The sequence below is a fragment of the Sinohyriopsis cumingii genome, chromosome 4, assembly GCF_028554795.1.
Source record: "Sinohyriopsis cumingii isolate HCF-2022 chromosome 4, ASM2855479v2, whole genome shotgun sequence".
Classification (NCBI taxonomy): Eukaryota; Metazoa; Mollusca; class Bivalvia; order Unionida; family Unionidae; genus Sinohyriopsis; species Sinohyriopsis cumingii.
Genome location: NC_142964.1, coordinates 141,498,124 through 141,520,096, shown reverse-complemented (window position 1 = coordinate 141,520,096; position 21,973 = coordinate 141,498,124). Strand labels below are relative to the sequence as shown.

At 33.7% G+C, this 21,973-nt stretch overlaps 2 protein-coding genes across 7 annotated transcripts in view; one reads left to right on the top strand and one right to left on the bottom strand.

The window, feature by feature from the left end:
• The window catches only part of LOC149802218 (tubulin tyrosine ligase 3-like), a 157,821-nt gene that overhangs the window by 125,838 nt on the left and 10,010 nt on the right, over positions 1–21,973 (bottom strand). For 4 of the 5 annotated variants that reach the window (XM_089956635.1, XM_089956636.1, XM_089956638.1 and 1 more), the window contains exon 1: positions 2,718–3,275. The exons of the other annotated variant lie outside the window; for it this stretch is intronic. In XM_089956635.1, the coding sequence (XP_089812761.1) occupies positions 2,718–3,176 (459 nt within the window). In that variant the 5' untranslated portion in view covers positions 3,177–3,275. Of the gene's footprint in view, positions 1–2,717; positions 3,276–21,973 lie in introns of those variants that run through there. 5 annotated transcript variants of the gene reach the window in all.
• Positions 3,669–21,342, top strand: LOC149802219 (protein rolling stone-like). 2 transcript variants are annotated; one of them, XM_089956634.1, is made up of 4 exons: positions 3,669–3,774; positions 10,209–10,303; positions 12,346–12,630; positions 18,481–21,342. In XM_089956634.1, the coding sequence occupies exons 2-4, from the start codon at positions 10,211–10,213 to the stop codon at positions 19,027–19,029; spliced, it is 927 nt and encodes a 308-aa protein (XP_089812760.1). In that variant the 5' UTR covers positions 3,669–3,774; positions 10,209–10,210; the 3' UTR covers positions 19,030–21,342. The 2 variants fall into 2 exon arrangements, with proteins under 2 accessions (XP_089812760.1, XP_089812758.1); XM_089956632.1 differs by having other exon boundaries at positions 3,669–3,861.

Sequence of the window (21,973 nt, the reverse complement as noted above, 5' to 3'; positions counted from 1 at the left end):
CTAATTAATTACATGGATATGTGTACCATGGCAAAGATGTTGTGCTATCCATACTATTTAATTACATGGACACAGGTACCATGGCAAAGAGGTTGTGCTACCCATCAAACAGGGACATGAAATAGCAGTTTCATGTGCTACGACTCAACTACAGATCTTGTTACCTATCAAAGTAAGAAACAACCCAACACTGCTTAATTTTGAAGTTTACTTGAAATGATAAAATGATACTAGGCTAAAAACAAAGTGTGTAATGTTTATATTACAATTTATACATGAATTGTGCATCTACTTATATGTATGCTCCTCTGGTGAAAAAGATAATGCAAAATACTTTCTTCTATACTATCCAAGATACTCTGATCTTCAAGATCATATCTTATTTTCACACTGCCTTTTGCTGTTGCAAATGGAACTTTATTATTTGGTAACCCTATGTTCTCTGTGCAAAATAACAAGCAGATATTTTTGTTGGGGCAAAATTCATTAGGTTGACTAAAAGATTTCAGCAATTGATTCAACTCACAACCTTCTGAATCATATGCAATTAGTCCTTATTCTTAGTTTTGTTTTGCATGTGTATTTATACTATTCCTTATAGACCGCACAGGTGACCTAGTGGTTAGAGCATCTGCCTCGGATGCAGGAGGTTGTGGGTTCGATCCCCGGCCGAGTCATACCAAAGACTTACAAAAATGGTATAACAGCTGCCTCGCTTGGTGCTCAGCATTAAGAGGTTAGTGTTAGGACTTGTCGGCCTGGTGTCAGGATAATGTGACTGGGTGGGACATCATGCTACATGTCTGCGGCATGATGCCCCAGTACTAGACATCACTATAAACTGTCACACTGCAGACATCGTAGCGATATGGCTGAAAAATTGTTAAAACTATTTTAAAAATCCAAATCACACACGCTATTCCTTTATAACCACTTGCTCCAGCAGATTGATTTATTAAATATTTTTTTCATGCTGGGATGACAGTGCTCTAATAAGTTCATGCTTTCTACTGAATTGCCAAAATCACGTGTTTGTAATTGAAATTGACAAAGTTTATAAAATTAAGCATGCTTTAAAGTAGACAATTTTTATCCAGTGCAATTTTTGATCCTTAATGGAATATTTGCTGTATTTTCTGTACAAATTAGACTTTTTATGGCACATCAACATATGGAGAAGTATATGATCTCAAGGAAATAAGAGTTAAATGCCTTTTCCCAGAGATGTTCATTGGGGGGTTAACTTGGTCTGGCCTGGGGAGGATTCAAACTCACATCCTTCTGGTCATGAGACCAGCATGTTAATGACTGAACCATTACTTCTCCTTGCACAAAGAAAGTAAAACAAGTTTACTATGTAGCACAAAAGGAGTGCACATTGTGTACAGGTAAACTGAGACAAAACTGTAGACCTAACCATTATTCTAAATTGTACGCAAATTAACTCAGAACCTTTGTGAATATGGGGCTTTGGTCACCAAAATTTAAAAAAAAAATAAAAAATATCACTTAGGTATAGTACAACTGTCATTGTAGCTAGCTATTTCATACTATAAAAATTCAATGGGCCCATTTTGTGAAGAAAACCAAAGTGTCTTTTGTCTGCATGATGTTTTGCACTCACTACAGCCATAAGCTATTTTAGAGAATAAAATATAGTAAAGTTAAAATGAAATAAATTCAAAAGACATAAAAAGTTTTATTTCATCCTTTTCTAGAACTGAAAATTGTGATTAGAACTTCACCTATCCATTTAAAAAAAAGAAAAGAAGCTTCTGAATACAGGAAGAAGAAATAAAGGCAGGGCTAAAAGATATGCTGGATTTACGCTTATTGATTTTCAATCAACTAAAAACATACAAACAGAGGGATAATTTGTACCTTATACAAGTCACAAATGCAAGAAAATTCTGAGTCATCTATCAGAAGTCAGAGGGACATTAGGTGCTGGATAACTCTTATATTCCCTTTTTTATACAAAATTCATCTTCATTTGGCAAAAGAAAATGTGTTTCCAGTTAGCTAACCATCTATGTTTCTCATTGCTGACCCTATACACTTAAAATTTTTATAAAAAAAACTAAAACTGATTTTTGCATCTAACTGGTCTTGTTTGCCCAGTACTTTGAAGCATTTAGTATAATATACATACTAATCATTAAAATATATATAATGTTTTTAAAAAAATACCCTACTACCTACTCTAATTATAAAACCTGTGCAATAGGAAACATACATTTTGTGGGTGTGGGGCCTTAGGATGCCAAAGACATTGAAGGGACAACAGACAAGATGGAAAGAATGGAAATATCCCTAAAACTATACCATGACATTTAAGAATATTACCTAAATCATTTCAGAATTTAAAAACAAATCAGGAAAATATGAGAGACTATTGTTATAGACTATGTGGTGGGGAAGCTGATGACCTTAACCCACCATCTCTCTCCAAATTAATTTATTAACAATATACTTAACAAAGAAGTTAATAAGTATAGCGAACCACTCAATTTTCCAACATGTTAGAACAATTTAACTAGAAACAAGTCAACTCCAAATCAGAAATAACAACTGTAAAACTTGTATGCATAATCATACTATATATATATATATATATATATATATATATATATATATATATATATATATATATTCATTTTCATGTTTAATATCTGTCCAATTCTACAAACTATACATGCCAAAAGAAATTTACTTACAAACTTTTTTTGGCGTTCCAAGTGTTGCTGTTGTCTTGCCATGAAGTCAGTTCCCATATTTTCAACAATTTTCATGCTGGCATGACTGACTTTTGGTCGAAATGTAAAAATACTATCATCCAAAAAAACCTCTGACTGCTTATTCATTCTTCCAGTTCTCAAAACAGGCCCCGCAAAGTTTGGAGCAACTTCATCATCTCCCGTGGAAAAAATATTCAATTTACTCTGTTCCTCTGACCATTTAAAAGTTTGTATGGGTTTAACAGTTTTTTCTGTAGTGGATACGATCGGCGCTAAAGGCTGCAAATCTTTGGCTTTACACTTTATATCGAGCATAAAATGAGGCAGCCCTCCGGTGTCGAGTTGTTGCAACCTTCTCGCAGCTATTTTCTTACTTGCTGTACTAATTCTAGGGACGAATGTATGCTGATTAGTTGCATTCAGCTTAGTTTTCCCCATTTGTTGACAAAATATTGGCAGCCATATTTACAAATCCGACCTTATCCACTTTTAATCGGATAGGCCTTTGATATTGGCGTACATGGTAACCAAGGAAGCGCCATATTGTTTGGTTTTTTGTCTCGCTTTATAATCTAAAACCCAAATTTGTTTTCTTATCGTTTTCAATACATTTTATAAAATTACACTTATTACAAAATTTGGCTCGCAATTATTATTCATAATTTTATTATTTAAAGAATTTAAGTAATAAAATTATAGTCTCCAATCTGAGAAGTCTTTTCCTTATTGACTCTAAAATGGAACTTTATTTTATTTTCGGCTCACTCAACATATTTTATTTCTGTAGATAACATATATATATTAATTTTCAGCTTTAAATAAATATTAATAATTTTAATTTTACGATAAATTTTATTAAAATTTTAGTTTCTATATGCTCTAATTTTATTTTATTTTAATTCGTGAAAGTAAAGATGAAGACATGCCTATAACCATGATCAAAATGGAGACGCAGATACAACTTTTCTAATGTTGTGATACCCTTGTACCTCTCTGACACATAAAAGGGACATATGCTCGTATTCGATCAGTGGAAGTTCACATGCACTTGTTTATGTTATAATTTCCCATAGCTTGCATGGCGATAACGGTCCAGTTTATAACTATCTTGAGAAATCACTAGGTATCTCATGTTTCGGGAATCACCTGCTTTCGTTTCTGAACATTATAAAGTGCATTAATGTTTATAGGCTCTTGTCTGAAACGAAACACAGTTTATTATAGTATTTTCAACATTATTATTAACACCGCTTTTTATCGTGGATGATCACATTTTTTGTTTTATTTTTTCCAGCAGATATCAATCGTGTACAAGGCCCCAGGTTCATTAAGATTTAAATATTTCGTCATCCCTTGAGATTTTTGAAAATCTTTCTAATCATTTGATGGATAACTATGATGTTTTCAAAGAATAATTAGCAGGAAGTGGGAAATAAATATACATTCATAAAATATTTACATTTTCTTAAATGATTATAGCATTATCTTAGTCCGAGTTTCCGTTGACCCTTGCCACCCCATTTTTGATATTTGGACATTTTCGTTGGGGTTTATGGTCAGAGTCCATTCCCTGTTAAAAAGGTGGAATTTGCTGACCCCATTTGGTGTAGGCATGGGGTAGCCGCTTACTGGCCCACCCAGCAAACTTGAACGACCTTTCATTGAGATATGCCTGCATGAAATCGATAGGAATATGATTTATTTTCTCATAACTTGTGATCATAGCATTCATTGTCTTTAGTCCACTGACGATGAGGCAAAAGTACATCATTTCTGAAATTTGACCTGGATCTGGCCATTTGCATTCCTAGTCACGTGATAACACAACTCATGCATTCTACATGTCAGTGACGTTAGAGGTCATACAGTCACATGATATCAACAATAAACAATTTCTTGAGTTGCTGTAGGAAAACATTTTTGATATTTGGACATTTGTGTTGGGGTTTAGGGTCAGAGTCCATTCCCTGTCAAAAAGTTGGAATTTGCTGACACCATTTGGTGTAGGCATGGGGTAGCCACTTACTGGCATGCCCAGCAAACTTGAACAACCTTTCATTGAGATATGCCTGCATGAAATCAATAGGAATATGATTTATTTTCTCAGAAATTGTAATCATAGCATTTGTTCTGTCTTTAGTCCACTGACGACAAGGCAAAAGTACATCATTTCTGAAATTTGACCTGGATCTGGCCATTTGCATTCCTAGTCATGTGACTACACAATTCACGCATTCTACATGTCAGTGACATTAGAGGTCATACAGTCACATGATATCAACAATAAACAATTTCTTGAGTTGCTGTAGGAAAACATTTTTGATATTTGGACATTTGTGTTGGGGTTTAGGGTCAGAGTCCATTCCCTGTCAAAAAGTTGGAATTTGCTGACACCATTTGGTGTAGGCATGGGGTAGCCGCTTACTGGCACGCCCAGCAAACTTGAACAACCTTTCATTGAGATATGCCTGCATGAAATCAATAGGAATATGATTTATTTTCTCAGAAATTGTTATCATAGCATTCGTTCTGTCTTTAGTCCACTGACGACAAGGCAGAAATACATCATTTCTGAAATTTGACCTGGATCTGGCCATTTGCATTCCTAGTCAAGTGACTACACAACTCACGCATTCTACATGTCAGTGACATTAGAGGTCATACAGTCACATGATATCAACAATAAACAATTTCTTGAGTTGCTGTAGGAAAACAAATCGAACATATAAATGAAAGTCACGTAATTTTTATAGAAAAATGAAAGAAAAAACTTTTCCAAATATTGTGAAAATAACGACCGAAAATCTGTAAATGTTGCAGCAATTTGAAGAAAACCAGATTCACTATGAAGATAGCACATGTCAATATGGTAGTCACGTGACACCATCAAAAACATTGCATACACATGCTCTGTACTTCTTGAAAATGGTTTTCTCCACCCTGCTGCGGTACTGACAGATTTCTGGTCATTGTTCTCAGAATAAATATGCTGAGAATTAACTGATCATTATATTCATGTACAAACATTGAGTGACTTCTTTATAATATTTACAACAACTTTGGAAATTTGTTTAATGTCGATATCACGTGACTATATGACCTCTGATGTCATTAACATGTTGATTGTGAGATTTGTATAGTCGTGTGACTCTGGATGCAAATGGCCAGATCCAGGTCAAATTTTAGCAACAATGTACTTTCGTCTCATCTGTCGGCGGATTAAAGACATGATGAATGATATGCTCATAATTTTTTAGAAAATAAATCATATTCTTATCGATTTCATGCAGGTATATCTCAATGAAAGGTCCTTCGTGTTTGTTGGGCCAGTTAATAAGTGACTACACCATGTTGACACCAAATGGTGTCAGCGAATTCCAACTTTTCAATAGGGAATGGACTCTGACCCTACCCCAGCATAAATATCCGAACGTCAAAAATGGGTGACAAGGGTTGGAGGAAACTCGGACTAGCCTTATCTCAGAGTAAATCTGGTCACTCAGTCAAATCGCCATTATTGTTTCATATATAGCCCCTACTACAGTATTAGCACACCCTCTGGTTTGTTTGTACCCACTCCCACCGATTTTAAAAACAAAAAGCATCAGAGATATTTAAACATGCACAAAACGTAGTCATTTCATTTATTGATTTATAATTTCTAACCTGACGGATGCCAAGTTGTCCTTATCACCGTCTAATAATTAGTGTTTCAACACAAATGGAAGCTCCTAATGTAAACAAGCAAATAGACTGCTCATTGTCCATTTCTGGTTTCTACAATAGCCAATTTCAGTAAAAACTTTGTCGTCTGTGTTAAATATTTGCAATATTTTAATATTTCTAAAACAGATTGAACAAAGAAATAGGAGGAACTCTTGTACACGTGTTCAGATAGATGTAAATCTAAAATTTATGGAACTATTGAGATTTTCAAAGATGTTGAACTGCATCATACATCTGTTGCTTGAAAACATAGTCTGGCCCCAAGCAAATATGGTGACCTTGGTGCTGAAGAAACTCCATTTGATTCAAAACACCAACAAGTTAAAAGTGTTTGGGACCCCATGACAACAATCTGGTTAAAACTTATAATTCAGTAAATGAAATGACTACATTTTTTACATTTTTTTTTTATATCCTTGATGTCTTCAGTTTTAAAAAAATCAGTAGGGGGTTACAAATGGGATGGTGTGAGAATACTACAAGAGTAAACCATTCCATCTTTAAAGAATTAGCAGTCATGGAGCAAATATTTCAAAGGTTCATAATGTTTGTTTATCTGTTATGCAGAGTGCTACAATGAGAGGTCCTCTGACTCTGCTTATACTATAGTGCTATGGGTATTGCTTTACATTTATTTGTCTGTGTAATGGCAGGTGAACGAGGTCTTTCTTTTTCTCTAAGTTTTATTTGCTTTTTTTGGATAAGTTAATTCTTTAGTTATCGTAAAGGTCTCAATTCCTTGCTGCTTAATTGATGTTGCTTTTAATATTAAATTCATTTACTGGGAAAGTGTTATCGTAGCTATCCTTACAACATGTGGTGAGGCTTTGCAAGTTTGACCTTATAGTTAAATTTGCAGTTTATATGCCAATAGACTATTTGTGAATATGGAACAATACATATATAGTAATTATTTGTACTTTTTTAACCCAGTTGGATTTTGACCTTGAAAACTGGCCCTTATGCATAGACCTGTTATGAGGCCACATGTCTTGTAGTATTGTTCCGATTATTGATTATAACCGATCGTTAGTTGGTTAAGCAAACCAGTAAGATAATCAATTGCAAAACTGTAATCGATTATGTGGAAAGGGAGACTACTTCTTTTTAGTTGCATGCAAAACACTAAGATTAGTAGAACTCATGTGTAAATGGTAAGCTGAATAGGGCTTCCAATCCACTAAAGTTGATCTTAATTATTTATTAACTTCACAACTTACAGTTATAAAACCATACCATATTCCGTAGGTGCAAACTTTCATAATTAGAAACATGTAGTCATGATTACATGATTAATCTGTCAAATTGTTGAGTTAATAAATTTAAAGACATTTTGATGATTTGTTTAAGTTTAAATGTAAAATCCTTTGTAGTATTTGTAAATAATGACAAACAATTAAACCATGTCCTTTTAAATTACAGACACATCACAAACTGAATGAAATGATTTTGGGGGATTGCACCAGTATTTCAGTTACATAAGACTGATGAGCCATAGAAAGTTGCTTTCATTTAACAAAGTTGTAGAACAAAAATAACACAACAGAAAAAAATGTAATATTTTGTATCAAGTTAAAGTATACATGTCATTAAAAGAGATTACTCCTGTACATTTATTAACATTTGAACTCTTGAGCAAAGATATAACTGTAACAAACAAAATTAAAATTTTGCTCTTAGTAGCCAATTATAATCGATTATCAGTTTTTTAAGTGTAACCGATTATCATTTATGAACTTCTGACTGATTACCATAACTACTGTCTTGCATGATCACATTTATACATTATAATTTTGTTTCTTTTTTGATTTGGGTCCAAAAATACATCCAAGTGTTTATGCAACTCTGTGTCTCACCTGCATTTAAACACTTGAATAGCATAGATGATACTGCAATCTTGGTTTTCACACTGTTTCTCCATGCTAGAGGAGGTGAGACACAAAAAAAATGTTGCCATATTTTGTTGTTATTATTTTGATGTTAGAGGTTTAGCGCAATTTTTCAGCACATGATAGGCTGTACATGGCAGCAAGTATATTTGGTGGAGGGAGAACCAGGGAAAATCCTGGGAAGAACCACCGACACATGGGAAGCTACTTGCAAGCTATCTCACCTACCCACACTGGATGAGCCCAAGACTCAAACCTGTGGACAGAAGTGAGATGTCAGTGATCTGTATAGGCTAGTGCCTTAGACCACACTGCCATATGGGGCCCCTGAATATTTTGTAATGGAGGATGTTGTAATCTTAATATGTATGGATGGATGCATGTATGTATGTATTTATGACCAGAATTCTCAGTAGTAATGGTCCCTGCTTTGATGTTTATGTACTGCTATTTCACTTCTGAAAATTTGGGCAATACTTTCTACAGTATGGACTCTTCAGATTTGTATAAATTTGGCCCTGAACATCCATTTTAAAAATCCCACTGAAAGTTTTGATCATCTGCATGGCTAACTGACAGTTTGCAAGGATGGTTGGGATGGAGTAAAATAGTATGTTTTATTTTCTTTTGGTATACACATAAATTTGTTCTGTAATATTCCATGAATATCGAAAGTTTTGATCCTTGTATTGATTTTACTGAAAAAGTTTATAAAATGCTCAAATCTTTGTTGGAAGTTTATGGTAGCAGTCACCAGGAAAAATTAGATTTCAAAGCAGTTAGATAATTCCAGCTATGATACAGGCTGTCAGAAGATACACAGATTCAAAACCAGACCTATACTGAAAACATACAAGGAGCCATGATGGCTTTCTGGTTAACATGCCAGACTCACAGCTGATAGGGTGTGAGTTAGAATCCTACCCTTGTATCAGCCTAGGTAGCTAGCATGGTGCATTCTTGAGAAAGGTATTTTGCTCTAATTGCCTTGATACTAAATGATCTACTTGTGTTGTACCTAATTTTAGCCAATACAAGTTGCATCAGCACGAGTAATCCACAAAGCAATTTCTTTAAACATGTATAATACACACTTTTTGTTTTGTTTCTTAATTTAAGAGAGGCATATTGTTTGAGGCAGCTATTGAACTCCGTAAACAAATTAAGTTTCTTCATCATGATCTGCACTGATGTGATATTTTTATGAAGAATTCCAAGGTTTTACACTTAGAAAAATACTTTGGTATTAAACTGCCCAAGAAAGAACATTTATTGTTGCTTTGGAAATCCAGCTAAATTCCCCATCAAGAAAATTTAGTCTGGAGGGTAGAACAGTTAGATTGAGTTGCATGTATCAATAGGATTCTGAGAATAGTCTACAGTCATATTTATCCCAGAATTGTTAGTCCAGTACTTAGAGAACTGAAAATAAAAAAACTGTACAAAACATAAATCCATGAGAGGAAAAAGAAAGTCCTGGAAGAAGAGATTATCTCCACAAAGAGGTCTTTTGCATTTCCATGTCATTTTGTTGAGCTCATCACAAGCACACGATGCTGAATTACACCCAGTAACACTTTATTGGTTCTATTATGATGTTATTAGTACATTATGCATATCTAATGTAACTGGCAAACAAAACTCAAATGTAATTAAATCTTCACCAAGCCTAATACAATATTTCTGTAAGCTTAAGAATTATTTCCTTTTTGTCAAGCCAAAGTGGTCTCTTGCTATAATATACATTCAACAAGAGGATTGGACATTAAGAATGTTTTTTCTTAAAGTTCTACCTTTCATGATAATTGCTCAAATTGACATTTTACTTTACAATATAGTCTCCCTTTATTTTCAGAAATGAGCCAGTTTTGCAGTTATGTTAGATCAGAGTTGCGGCTAAAGAACTTTGGCTGTGGAGATGTACACCCAGCAAGATTTGCATATTCTCAGGTTGAATGAAAATAATTATATTTATATTGGTGACTCAAGCCAACATATATCTCCTATACACCAAAAACTTGGGCTACACATGTTTACATAGAATTATGAAAAGTAGTTCAGCTAATGTCTGTCAGATTTACTACGTGCAGATTAATCATTTTTTCCTCATGTAAATGCATTATAATATGTGAAGAAATACCCTTTGTTAAACCTGCTGTCATGGATAAAGTTATCCTCCACTTGTGCTGATATGAATATCTAAACGTGTGATTTGAATACTTTTATGCAAATATTAAAATTTTAAAAAATTGGTATTAAAATATTTTATGAAGATATTAAAATAAAAAAATTGGTATTCAATTATTTGTTTGTTTATACAGTGCAGCATTTTGTAGAAGAAAGAAACAAAGTGAAATGTAAACAAGGAAACAACCTGCTAAATTGTCTGGTTATCAAACTCTTACTCACAAAGTAATTATAATGTCAACATTATAAATAGTCATATTAATCACAACATTACCAGTAACATTCATGATATCTTAAATAGATAATGTGTAATGCAGCAGTCTGAATAATATGGTATACAATACGGGTCATATCAAAAGGCAACAAAGCGTTTACACATCTGTCAGCCAGACCACTGAAAAATATAGGAACTATTGTTAGTCACTCATTCAGTATCACTAACCATTACCATCTCTAGAAAGTTAACTCTAACATATTTCTACATTTGGTCTATTTTGCATTTTGAAGTCATTAGATAGCTATTTAATTACAAATCTAATTCAGATCTGATGCTGTCCATTTCTTTATTTTCGTTAAAATCAGTAAAGCAGATGTCAGCTTTGTATCAATAAGATTCACATGGGCTAGTCAACATGACTTTGGAACAGAATCATTTAAGTTTTTGCCGTGAGATTTTGCTGTTACGGTAAAGGGTCCTTCTCATATATTCCGTTTGGTACAGAAATTATTTCACTTTTTCTTTCCTGTGACTTTCTGAGATTGACTTTACTGTTTCATGGGAATGTTTTGATTTTTCTCATGAAACTAAATGGTGTACTCCTAAATTTGGTTGAGGCAGGGAAATAGTTAGCAGGTACCAGGCCCCAATGTAGGTTACATCATACTGTTTATAGAGGCTGCAAGGCGATTTCATGCCTGTTGCAGTCTATGTTTTGTGTAAAAACGAGTCTTTAACAATGTATGGGTTTCACATGCACCCATTGTTCATCAAATATGAATATGAGAATATGAGTTTATTTCAGCTAAACAGAATATTCATATGTCCAACATGGGCAGTGAGTTAGCCCTGTTGGATACGTCATGCATAGATTAGTATGACAAATTCCAGATACCTGCAATAGACCTACCCAAATTTAATTAAATTGGCCACATGCATGTGTGATTTTGATTGTGAGAAAATCATATGAAAATTAGGTATTCATTTCAGCTCTATGATGTACCATTTATGTTAGCTGCATGATCATCTGTGAACAAACTGATCAGTTGATTGGTTTTTAATGGCATTCAGAATTCATTATTGGCAATATAATGCAGAGGAATGAAAAAAACTAAGATTATTTCTCAAGGACACAAAGAGGCAGCCATTGCATGATGGCCTGGGTGGGTATTGAACCCACATCCCTTGGATTACAAGCATGAGCTGTCATGGTTACCCTTAGTTTTGAATCTTCTTTTGTATAACATGCTGGTAGATTCTGTTTCTTTCAGATATAAATAGAATGAGTAGTTCAATTTGCTGGTTTATGTCACAGCCACACCAGACATGGATATGTTAGCAGATAGACATGTGTTATGCAAGGAATTAGTGAAAATGGTCACCTGTCTTAATAGCCACTAGTCACCGCTCATTTTTCAGTCTTTAACTTTCCCAGTAGTTATTGCTTACATATTGTGCTCTTAAACAGTTATCTCCCTTAAACAGCCAAATTCTTTTTCAAACCACGGGAGGACTGTACTGTAGTTGGTAATTCTGACAGTTAATTGCTGCAATATGAGTGGTTTATATGACATTATTTCTGTTTCAGTGGCGAATACCAGTTGGAGTATATCTGGCCTACAGATTCCTTGTGGCAATATATGTTAGCTTTTGGTTAATTTCTACTGCAGCAGATGCTCCTGTCATCTACTTTCCAAACAGCAATACCCAATTTTCCTGGGGTTCCTTTTTGACCAACTGGACCTACTTTGTTCTTGCATTGTACCTAATCCTTCATTTCTTTGTGTGCCTTTTCTACTGCTGTAAAAGATGCAAACAGATTTGTTGTGTCCCAGATGTGGATGGACATAAACAGCTTTTTAATGAACTTCAGGTAATGTTTTCACTAATATTGTACAAAAGCTTAAATATGTCAGTTAATCTGCCTGACCAGGAAAAAAATGTCAGGGTCTTTAAGTGGGATGGGTGGATCCTCTTGGGCCAAACACAGGCCTGATTCAGTTAATAAAAACAAGCCTTAGTCTTAGAACAAAATAACTCTGTGTTCATGGAGATTTGAATCATCATGCACAGATCATTTTTATCATTTAAATGTACAGTGATGAGCAGCACATTAAGCAGTTTGACATGAATAACCGCATAAAGAACCCAGACAAACACCGCTAAACTTTATTTCTTTGTAACCATGATCGCTTCTGAGAGTCTATAGGCAAAGTGGAGATTGTTTTCAACAACTCTGCATGAACAGCCACAGTGCAAGAACAGAGATGAGTACCACTGACTTTTTATAATCCTTTGTAAACAATACTGCTTAAAAGTGTCTGTTTTTAAGAAAAAAATAGTTTTTAGTCTGGCTACTAATTTTCTTAAACCTACAGATAATGCAGATAGCATTGTATGCTCCCTGGACCAGGGAATGATTTGGCCTTTATATTAAATAAGGTTGCCTAGTGACAGCAGATTTCACTGGAGACCCTTGATTATTTATTTTGAAATATCCCTATCGAAAGTTAATCCTGCTGGCCAAAACTTTGCCTTCATTCTTTCATACATGTTATATGTGTTACTAGATGGTAGCCGTAAGGTTATCTTTTTCCTTTCCAAAAGCCATCTTATCATCCTGAAACTTGCCACTCATACAAAGTCAGGGTCCAAACTTGGCCCTAAAATCTGGATAAAATTATTTCCAGCCAGAATAAAGAAAATTGGCAAAACAAGGGAGAAGTGGGTGTAGAATGTTCAGAATAGAATAAAGGACCTATGTTTTTTCATGTCAGCTGGCTAAGAGTTATAAAAAATATTACATTTATTATATTGTTTCATCTTAGTTGTATAACTTAAATTGGCAAATAGTCTACAGTGGAAAATAAACAATATCATCCACAACAGAAGTTCCCATTTTTATCTGTATATATGATGAATTTTCGGACAAATGATTAATGTTATGAGTAATGGACATGAATATGCCCAGTAAGTCATAATTTGCTTCAGAATGGGCAGCACAAACTAAAGATTTTCATTGGTTTTTCAAGGCTTTAGTGTGAATATTTGGTGGGAATCTCATAGTAGTGTAATTCTGGTATATATGAACATAAAATTACCATCAAAATTAACTTCAGGAGAAAGGACTTCATTTTGTAACTTTCTGCCATCTTCTTTAAGGGTAAACTGACACAAAAGTCAGGGTTATACTTTACTAATGCATTGTATTGAAGCAAAATGGGGTGGGAGTAATGTCATGAAATCAGTGCAATGCAAAGTGAACTTTGGCAGTTTGAGCCTTATTGGGTGAAATGATAGATTCTCTGATGACTATTTCACCTGATTCTTCCCCTACTATTGACCCTGTAAGTATTGAGATTTTCAACCATACATGCATGCATTTTCAGAACACTTACAATAGAGCAGACTGTTCCCCATTTTCATCATAAAAGATATGTATTCATTCCATAATTAATTTGTTGTTGACTAGCTATTTTGATTGTTGACAGTTCATATTGGTTATGGTTGATACACACATTTTGTGCTTTGGATTACTTATATTCAACACATGGCCAGGGATTCGTCTGCAAAGGCAGGCATTGTCTAGCATGAAAGACTAAATAACTTTTCAACTACATGTACTTCTAATTTTACTTCTCTTATGACATCTTATTTCAGCCTTGAAATTGGAATATGGTTTTAAAAATATTCAGTATTGTCATTTGTTGACACATATCTCCTTGGTAAATATGTTATAACGTTCTTATCCTTTAAAACACAGTATTTTAATTCGGTGTGTAACTAAGTAATGGTGTTATATGATCATTGGGCACATTTACTCCTATGACACCTATAAGTAAAAACAGAATTATAATTCAGCCTTAATTTATAGTGTTACATAAATAAACAGATTTAAAAAAGTCTTATGGACTTGTTATAAAAAACAGTTATCTTAAATACCAAAAACACAACAACAATGACATCTACTTCAGCTGCTATTTAAAAGGCATCTTTTCTATAAAAAAATATTTATAAAAAAATAATTACTGGTAATTGTGGTTTATAAAATTATGTTGATTTATTTGTTATAAAGGGACGTAGTAAAAGATTGCACCACAAACTATGAGTGACAGGGTTTAGAAGGTTGCAAGCATATGTGTTCAAAATTCCCAAAGATACTCATTTCATGACAAAAAATTCCCAATTTCTCAGGACAGGGCTCCTGAAATTTTATTGTTTAGGTCATCCTTGGGACCATACACCAGACTAAGGTACATGTAACTAACCACACTTGTAGTGCCGAAGTCTTGAAAATCCCTTTTAATATTTATCATTCTTCTTTAAATGCATAGTCAATTCAACCATTTGCATTATTTCTTTATCTTTGGCAAAACTCCACAAGACTGATAATGTTATAATTAGAAACCTTAACTTATTAACACCTGTCACCTTGTTTACATGTCAGGAGGTAGTACCCTACTTCCAAGCTCTGTAAGTGGGTGATATTATAAAACAGTAGACAGATGTAGCTCTACAATGATACTAAATAATCTGGACTTTCTAATCCTACTACAGTATACAGAGGGAAAATCAAACTTTTTTTGGACCTGATTTTTTCCCGCCAAAACTTCACCTGCTGTCGGAATCCGACTTTGTGTCCGGATTGTAGACCTCAGATCAAAGACAGACCAGTCTGAACTTCACACAGACAGGTGAACCTTGCAAAAAGTAGGATAAAAAGAGGATTTGGAATAAAAAGTGGTCTAGATATGAAAATGATGGGTCCATTAAGCAAAAGAAAAAATAACACCAACTTTTACCCTTCTGCTCATGTGCAAGCAAAAGAGTCAATGATAAATGATATTGCTAACACGACTAGTCATTAGGTTCACCGGAAATCTCTTGGAAATTGATGTATTAGGATGTATTCAGAAATGGTCCCCAAAATGTTTATCCTACTTGCATTTCAAGTGAAATTGACAAATCCTCCAGGGGTTAATGAGTTAAAGGGCTTTACTGTAGCAGTCAAGTACATTATTTGTCTTTGGCGTCAGTCTGTAATGCCTGAGATGACTGAGGTGTTTGTCATAGTCATTTTAATAAGTGATTATTATTTTGTGGATTCAGTTGACTTTGTAAAGTTAAGTTGTTTGTTGCCTTTTTTAAACCCAGACACCAAATCAGCATCTGTTTTCCATTTTGCAACCTGTTACACTCTTTGTTTATTGAGTTCATCTCTTTATGTCATTGTGAATTAAGCCTTCAGCATTTGTCTCTCAGTAAACTTATTTTGTTTCTGGATGGGTCAATACTGTTTTTCTGTTTCTTTTGTTGGTACATGTATATTCTATATTTACGCAAAGCATTATCAAAACTGTTAAATCGTACAATTGGTAAGTGTTATCATAGCTGTCTGCAGTTTTTATGTTACATTTGAAATAATTTTGATGTGAAGTTAACATATTAATGGGATAATTAAATGTTACCTTAGTTAATTTTGCAATTCATTTGCTAATACATGAACACCTAATCTTCAGATATAAGTGTGAATGTTTTATGATAGATGTAAATATGTTGATTTGTAAAATGATTTTGAGATGAAATGAATGCAGTATTTTTACAAGAACTATGACCTAAGAATAAAATACATGTACATTAATTGTGTATATATTTCCATTTAAAAGTGTCCTCCATTTCAACCTTGAAAACTGGTCATCTTGTACAAACCTGTTATGAGAAACCACATGTGTTGTGAGGTCCCTTTTTATTGACAGAAGGGATGGTCTCACAAGACAAGTTTTATTGTATATTCAGAATTTTCTCAGAGTGGTTATGAGTCTGTTTAGTAAAAGTTTCCAGCCCTTGAAAACACCTGTAATTTGAGAATATAGCAGTGAGGACAAGACGTGTTTTGTGATAAAGTCCCACATTCAGTTTATAGAGTGGCAATTGCAAGGGAATCAACTGACTACCAAGAGTTATTCTATATTGCAATAAAATAGCTTGAAATCAATGTCTTTCAGAGATCTCACACAAAAAAATAATGTATGAGGTGTTCTGGAGCTTTGTCAAAGATACAGAAATGAAATGTATAAAGGAATCCTTAAAGAAAACTCAAACACAAATCAGAGGATGACATTTCCCTAGCCTAGACAATATCACCATTTTTAAAATAAAATTTGGTGCTAGTAACCAGAGTTACAGAAAATTTCATTTTGAGAGCATTTTCCCCTACATTATCCCTTCAAGTTAAGTAGGTAAAGATTGGAATTGTCTTCCCCACCCACCCACCCAACAAGCAAAATAGTGAAGATGTGACTGGCTCCCTACTGGTTCTCTTCCATACTGCAAACATATTTTTCAGTTTTTTAAACAACAGTCATTATATTTTCATGTATTAAACATTAAAAACTATCAAAACAAAGTCGTTCTGTTAACAAATTGTTGTTTTGTTGTTTATAAACTGACCTCTCTGAAGTAAAAGTTTCCATCCACTGATATGGTTCCTGTCATGGCTGTAGTATATGTCTGGGCAGTTTGTTTAATTTCAGTATGTTCTTTCCTTTTACATTTTTATACATAATTTTTTCTTTATAATAATCAGTTCAAGATGCATGATTGAAATATAAACTAAAATTGTTTCCACCTGGTAGACTGCAAAATAACATCGTAATCCATAAAATAAATTCTGCATAATTTATTAGTTTTGCTTCTTAAATGCATGTATTTATTGGGCCATGCATGTAATAAAAGACTTATCCTTCATTATTTACCATTAATTTTCCTTATTGCTCATGCACAAAATTAGTATGTGTTTCACCCATGCAATGCATTGTAAACAATGGTCATTCAGTTCAGCATTTGAATAAATGCATTTACAGGTTGGTTGATGTTGATTGTTACTCTTACAATTTAGTTTGAAGGCCTGTTTGAAAGAACCTTGGAATTCAAAATACAAAGGTCAAAATGTAAAGCAATCAAAAACTGTAGCAAAAAAGCATTTTTGAAAAGTATATATAAAATCCTGTATTAATCTGTCACAAACTATTGCTATATAGAGGTGTTGGTTCCATTTAAAATTACCTCCCTTCGAAATAGGTGTCTGGGATCTTTTTGAGCTAACCTTTCTGAGCATAAGTAGCATTATTATTAATTTGTTCCATGTTATAATATAAGCTAGTAGAAGTTGAATCACTCATAAATGGTTTCACACTTATAATAAAGCTATTTATTTAGTCACAGCTAGAAATTGTTTTTGTGGAATCAATTTGTTCAGTGTGCTCACTGTAGTATAATTAGCACAAAAAATTTCAAGGGAAGTAGCTATGAAAACTATTCTGGATTGAACCGGTTGCTAATTTTTTTTCATACAAAGTGATTTTTAATTCATGGTTTTTATAAAAACTATATAACAGTTATTTTAGGAAAAGAAACTGGTAACCTATGTAAATACAGTTTGCTTTTTTATCATACAAATATAACCATATAAAACATACTTTTTAAAAATTTTTGGGCTTATTTCAATTATACTGTAGCCTCAGATTTTGGTGGGTTGCTTGAAACTGCACATTTTGACCAGTCTTTAGGCTTTCACACTTATTTAAGAGTGATTGCACTTTTTTTATTTAGACCTGTTTTGACTCATTTTGATGATGGATGTAGGGGTAGTAGTGGGTAGAAGCAAGGTATAGTGACATGTGCATGCGCTAATCCTTAAATTGTTTTTGCTTTGTGTTTGCAGGTGACACCAAGTCTTTGGTCAGGTGATTACCACCCTGTAGATAGTGTGGAAAATGCAGACCAGTACTATGGCAGACAAGAAACAACATTTCTTGGAACACCATCACTTCCAATTCTTCACAAGATTACGTGGATGTTATTTACTACAGTTTCCAGTGCAGCCTTAATGGTCACATTGGTGTTTTTCATTTTTCTCTGGCCACAGATGGGCACAAGCAGTCTAGACATGGCAAACTTACAGGAGCATATACTGAACTCTGTACTTGTATTTTTGGATCACATAATCTCAGGTATTCCAATTCGGATTTACCATTGTATCTACCCTTTCTTGTATGGTGCCACATACACTGTTTTCAGTGCCATCTACTGGGCAGGAGATCACAATCGTGTCATGTACCCAAAGATTCTAGATTGGAATCAACCAAGTCACACTGCCTTAATGTTGCTTTTGGTAGCTTTTGTTATTCTTCCAATTCTTCATATGTTTTTCTTTGCAATTTATAAAGTTAAACTTTTTGTGTATCACTTGTTACATCAAGATAGGCTTTGATATATGCTGTCTATGATAGATGACACTAATATCAAACTAGGTACATTTTTATGCAAAAGTGGAATAAACTATGGAAAACAATAAAGTCTGAATGTGATATACTATTTATTTCAGAATGTGCAAGATAAGCTGGAACATTCACATATATGCATCATTACTCACTATGCATTCAGCTGATTCTGGATCTGTGATCATGCATTAAACATGTGTTAAGTAATATATCAATCACTTATACCATTTTTTCTGTGAGAGATGTTTGCTTTTGTTTGCTTCTGTGTCCCACATTAAGTTCTTTTTAGTCCTGGAACATATGCAGTCACAACAATCTTTCATACATTTTTCATTACTATGCTTATGAAATTTTTGTACAAGTCATTGCGATTTTTACTTTTCACCTGATTGCAGTGTGTCTGACCACAAGAAGAATTATTCAGGGATATGATCTTTTTAAACATTGTAACAGTGGTAGAGGATATTGTGTAACTATTCTATATATCTTTATTGGTACATCAGTTTGTCCATCCATGTCACACCTTGATTAAGTGTTTCTTAAGTTACTTTTCAGCATTAAGAGATTACTGTTAAGACCGGTCGGCCTGATGTCAGGATAATGTGACTGGGTGGGACATCAAGCTACATGTCTGTGGTATGATGCCTCAGTGCTAGACATCATTATAAAATGGCACACAGAAGACATCATAGCAATATGACTCAAATTGTTAAAACTACATTAAAAATTCAAAACACACACGTATTCACCATGTCTCTCATTGTATACACAATTTGTTTGTGTTAAGCTTGGCAGAAATTAAATACAGTGTTGACTTGTTGCCCATATATGTTTCTTTCTGCCCTTATGTTCATACATTCACCAGATAAAGACATTAGATTTGGTAACATGCAGATTGATGAAACTATTTCGGAGGCATATATAATATGCATTGATACGAGGCATATATAATATGCATTGATACGAGGATCACTAAATATAAAACATCAGGAAACTGTTGAACGCAGTATGATTAATTCTCAATACAGTATTTATTAGCTATCATCATGATAACTTTCGCCCACATAAAGCACTCCTTCACTGTAAGACTCTGTTATATTGTACTTGATTTTAAGGTGGTTGCATTATAAGGTGCTATACTCTGGATCCCATGGACAGCAATATAATGGGGGGAGTGCTGCATTGCTAAGTACATTAGCATATGAAGGACTGAGTAAGTATGCTGTTATTAAGCTTTCTCCTTTGTAACAATAAATGTTTAGACTGGGTGACATGATTAAGCATACATTTCAAATTTTGTGAAATGTTCAATATGAGAGAAAAATATATGATAATATTGAGACACATAATGAATAATAATATCATTTGAAGTTACTGGTACATGTACTGACAGGATGGAGTGGGTTGGTAGGATAATATACATTTCAAGATGTATTTGCATTTCATTGATATTGGATATGAATGGGACTATCAAAATCATACTAGTAAAGTGGAAGTGCAATAAAAAGGTGTTGCTTAGAGACTGTATGAAAGTTAAAAATATATGTGGATGTTGCATTAAGCCTCAGATGGCTGTACAACATGGTTCAACTTGTTGTCTTAGCTTGATGAAATGACAAAAGCACTGTCTTTTGCGTCCTAATAATGACCTGTTGTGTGTTTTATGTAAAAGGAATTACTCCACAGAGTAATACTTTAATATAACCATGGACGATTTATTATGAATTACTTGGTATTTATTGCATAATTGACATCTAATTAAAGCTATTCAAATAACAAGTTGTACATGTACTCAAAAAAGCCATTTTTGGTCAAGATACACATGGTTTGCACACTTCAAAATTGAATTTAGATTTTTAAATTGAGAATGTGTTTGGTTTATTATTAAAGTTTTCAATTCTGTCTTGTTAGGTAAATTGTGAAATGTTTCCTGAAACCAAATCTCTTTGCTAAGTATTCATTTTAACTTTTTCTTAAGACCCTTAAATGTTAGTCTAATTTTCTAGATTTCTTTATTACCTGTTTACTCTACATTCCTGTATATGATTTTTGTTGTTTATAAAATACTTGTATACCAATTTGCTGTGTACCCATTTTACCCAAGTGCTTCCATCACATTTATGGATTTTAATAAAAATGTTTTATTTCATTGAGCATTATAATATCTCTCTAATATGACCTTGTTATAAAGGGACCAAAATCATACTCGAAAAGTGTAATGTAATCAAATTATGGATATTTTTGTGTGTCAGATATATTTCTGATAACGTTGTTGAACAGGTAATAAAAAGCTTGGTGATGAATCACTTAGTTTGTTTGGTTTTTTTTAATGAACTTTATTCCTATATCAAAAACTGTACCTTGTCTTGCCTTAAATACTGTATATATTTACTTATAGCTCAAGTCCAATTGCATCTATAGTTCCTGATCTGCTGTAGTATAACACACCAGCAGATCAGGGTGTATGTTGTTTGTTTTACTGATTACTCCTAGCAAACTGCATAGACCCAGATCTCTGCTGGCACATTGTGCAACATCAGATCTGGGTTTGGCCAGTTGACCTGGTGTCATAAGCGAGTAGATGCAGTAATAAAAAATGGTTCTGGTATTTAATTTAAAGTATTGGTTGTAACCACATGAACTTTTGTTCCAAGCAGACAATAAGTATAACCCACATTGTAGAGATAGTTTCTGTGTTTATATTGCTCCTTTTGTCTGTTATCCCTCTTCAGGCTGTTACTCTTATTATTATGATATTATGAAGGGACAACTTGGTATGCAAGAACATCTTGGGATTAGGGTGTATGTGTGTGTGCATTAAAGTATGGTCACTATTTCCTACTTTTATAGGGTATAATCAGAATTACATTAATATTGTATCTTGATGGTGATTCCAGCACCTGTTAATCTATTGTAACCATTTGCAGTTTTGGC